The following is a 2,824-nucleotide window of genomic DNA, read 5'->3' as shown; positions in this document are numbered from 1 at the left end:
AGAGCTGCTGTTAGGAGATTGGTAATTCTGGTCAAAACCACTCCAGGACTCCTAGAGAGAGAAAGAGGACCTCCCTTCCCCCCTCCCCCCTCTTGATTACATATTATGTGCCCTTTGCTAACTTCCAAGGGCTGTTTGGTGAAATGGCCTCCAAAGAGATAACAAAGACTTGGTTGGGGTTTGAGCATCAGGGCCTTAGTGACTTTCCCTGATATCCCTGTGAACCAGCAGGGAGATGAGATTCCCATGGCAAGGAAGACTCCCTACAGGCAGACTCATTCCTCAGGGTGCCTTTGTTTTCCTCTGGACTGAAACCCAAATGCTCCTCCCACCCTTTTCACCTTGGAAGCCAAGCCCCTTTGCAATCTACATCAGAGCCACTCCCCAGGGATCCAGTGACTGCAGAAACTGGCCTTCCACTTGTGCTTGCCTGGAATCCAAGCTAGAATCCCAGGTAAGAGGCCCAAGAGGTGGTCTTGGAGTAGCTTCTGCTTGAGGTCTGGAGAGGAGAGAGGCAGGTGGGCAAGGCTAAAACCTAAGCTTGGGCTAGGCAAATGTAGCTGGGGGCAGAGCTGGGATGGGAGTGAGCATTCTGGCTGCAGAGAACACATGGGGCTGGAGAAGGAGCAGCCCAGGTGGGGGGTGGCAAACATCTCTCTTTGGAATACAATGGCACCCCTTTATGATGCCAGTGTCAGGCACTCGGTTGAGTTTCCCTAGTGTTGTAAGACAATGGAGCTCTGTCTGCCATGACCCTGTATGTCATGACAGTAACCGGGATACAATTTGGCTCATGGTTTACACAAAAAGATCTTCTATTGACCCACTAGAACACTGAGTACAAATGTATTTTAGCCCTAGCTAGTTTGGCTCAGTGGATAAAGCATCCGCCTGCGGACTGAAGGATTCTGGGTTCGATTCCAGTCACGGTCACATCCAGGGTTGTGCACTCAGGTTATGGGCTTGATCCCCAGTATGGGGTGTGCAGGAGGCAGCTGGTCAATGATTCTCTCTCATCATTGATGTTTCTATATATCCCTCTCCCCTTCTCCCTGAAATCAATAAAAATAATATTTTTTTAAGTTTTTTAGATTTAAAAAAAAAACTCCAGTATTCAAAAATAGGACCCCTGGGATTTTAGGTCACTTTGGAGGTCACCACCTAGAGGGGAAGACCCACCTCTCTGTCACTAGTAGAGGTCAAATGCTTTTGGAGGTGAGTACATGTTAGTGTCGCATCACTTGGAAAATCTTGCAGGAAGAAGGGTGTCTTTCTGGCTGACCTGAAGGGAGACTGTAAGCCAGGGAGACCACAAGTGGCACCTGGGGTTCTCTTCTAAAGTGATGCTTTTCCTCCTCTCTCCCTTCACCAGCTAGGCTCCTCCAGGGGACTGAGGCCACCATGGCTCAGGAGAAGTCCCTCATCCTGTTCCCACTGCTAGTCCTGGTGCTGTTAGTGCTGGGGTGGGTCCAGCCTTCCCTGGTCAAGGAATCACCAGCCATGAAGTTCCAGAGACGACACATGGACCCAGGCGGCCCCAGCAACAACTCCAACTACTGCAACCAAATGATGAGGCGCCGGAATATGACAGAGGGACGGTGCAAGCCAGTGAACACCTTCATTCACAAGCCTCTGGCAGATGTCCAGGCCATTTGCCTCCAGGGAAACACCCCCTGCAAGCATGGGCAGCCCAACTGCCACAAGAGCAGCTCCAGAATGAAGATCACGGACTGTCGTGAGACGAATGGCTCCCAGTACCCCAACTGTGATTACCGAAACAGCCACAAAGAGAGGCACATCATCGTGGCCTGTGCAGGAAACCCATACGTGCCCGTCCACTTTGATGCTTCAGTAGAGGTCGCCACCTGAGAACAGAGCAGTGAGATGCCCCACTTCATTGTGTCACCTGTCTCCCCCTCCTCCTTGCTAGCACTGAGGGAAATGACTCAAGTTAGGGCTCCTATCCAACACTAAATTGTTTCCCTGGCCTGAGACTTATGCCTGCATGGTTTGGGGGGTGAGGGGTGGTTGTGAGTTGGGTCTCATGTGAACTACTTTACTGCTTCTTTCAATAAAATTCAGTTGCAACTACCTGGCTTCCTGAAGCTGTCTCCATTCAGGTTACTGTTAATGTGATTGTTTTCCTGCCAGAAGGTGAGAACTGTAAATCTGGTTAACTTAGTTGAGAGCTGCTGGAACATTTGCTGAATTTGTTCCTAAGCTTTTCCTACTTTTGGGATTATTCTATAATGTATGTTAGGTTATTTAGGCTGATTTATGGATGCAGCTAAATGAACTTCTAATTTGGTCAATTATTTTGACTCTCCCATAATACATAATTGCATGTAGAAACACACACACACACACACACACACACACACACACACACACACACATCTGGGAGAGTCTCCATCTCAGTCTAGTCCATTTTTCTAAAACTAAAACCTTCTAAGAGTTTGGGCATAAGATTGTCCCAGTTACCCTCATTGTTACTCCCTCCCTTATTAGAAACAAAAAGTGATTACAACTGTGGGAGGAGGGAGAAGTTGGAGAAGAGAGAGGAGGATTAGGTATTGGTGAAGTATCTAAAAGATGGCACTCATTGTTTTGTTTTTAATTTTTTCTTGGAAAAATATTTGCAGTGATTTTTAAGGACACAGAAAAAGATGAAATAGAATGTATATCTCACACTTAATTTTGCTATTTTAAAGGAATATTTTATTTTCTTTAATATTTTTAACAATTCACAACTTCTATAGTACATATTTCTTCAATCCTTTTAATGTATAGATAACAAGAATGAATTGAATTGTTTGATTAAAGG

General features: G+C 46.4%; 1 protein-coding gene across 1 annotated transcript; it reads left to right on the top strand.

Annotated features, from left to right (window-relative positions):
* The first annotated feature begins 318 nt into the window (after positions 1-318).
* LOC102433660 (ribonuclease pancreatic) lies at positions 319-2,057 on the top strand. The gene is made up of 2 exons (XM_023748983.1): positions 319-454; positions 1,373-2,057. Exon 2 carries the CDS (start codon positions 1,402-1,404, stop codon positions 1,867-1,869), a length of 468 nt encoding a protein of 155 aa, XP_023604751.1. The 5' UTR covers positions 319-454; positions 1,373-1,401; the 3' UTR covers positions 1,870-2,057.
* The last annotated feature ends 767 nt before the right edge of the window (positions 2,058-2,824 follow it).

The sequence above is a fragment of the Myotis lucifugus genome, unplaced genomic scaffold, assembly GCF_000147115.1.
Source record: "Myotis lucifugus unplaced genomic scaffold, Myoluc2.0 scaffold_2237, whole genome shotgun sequence".
Classification (NCBI taxonomy): Eukaryota; Metazoa; Chordata; class Mammalia; order Chiroptera; family Vespertilionidae; genus Myotis; species Myotis lucifugus.
This window is presented reverse-complemented; position numbering and strand designations above follow the sequence as displayed.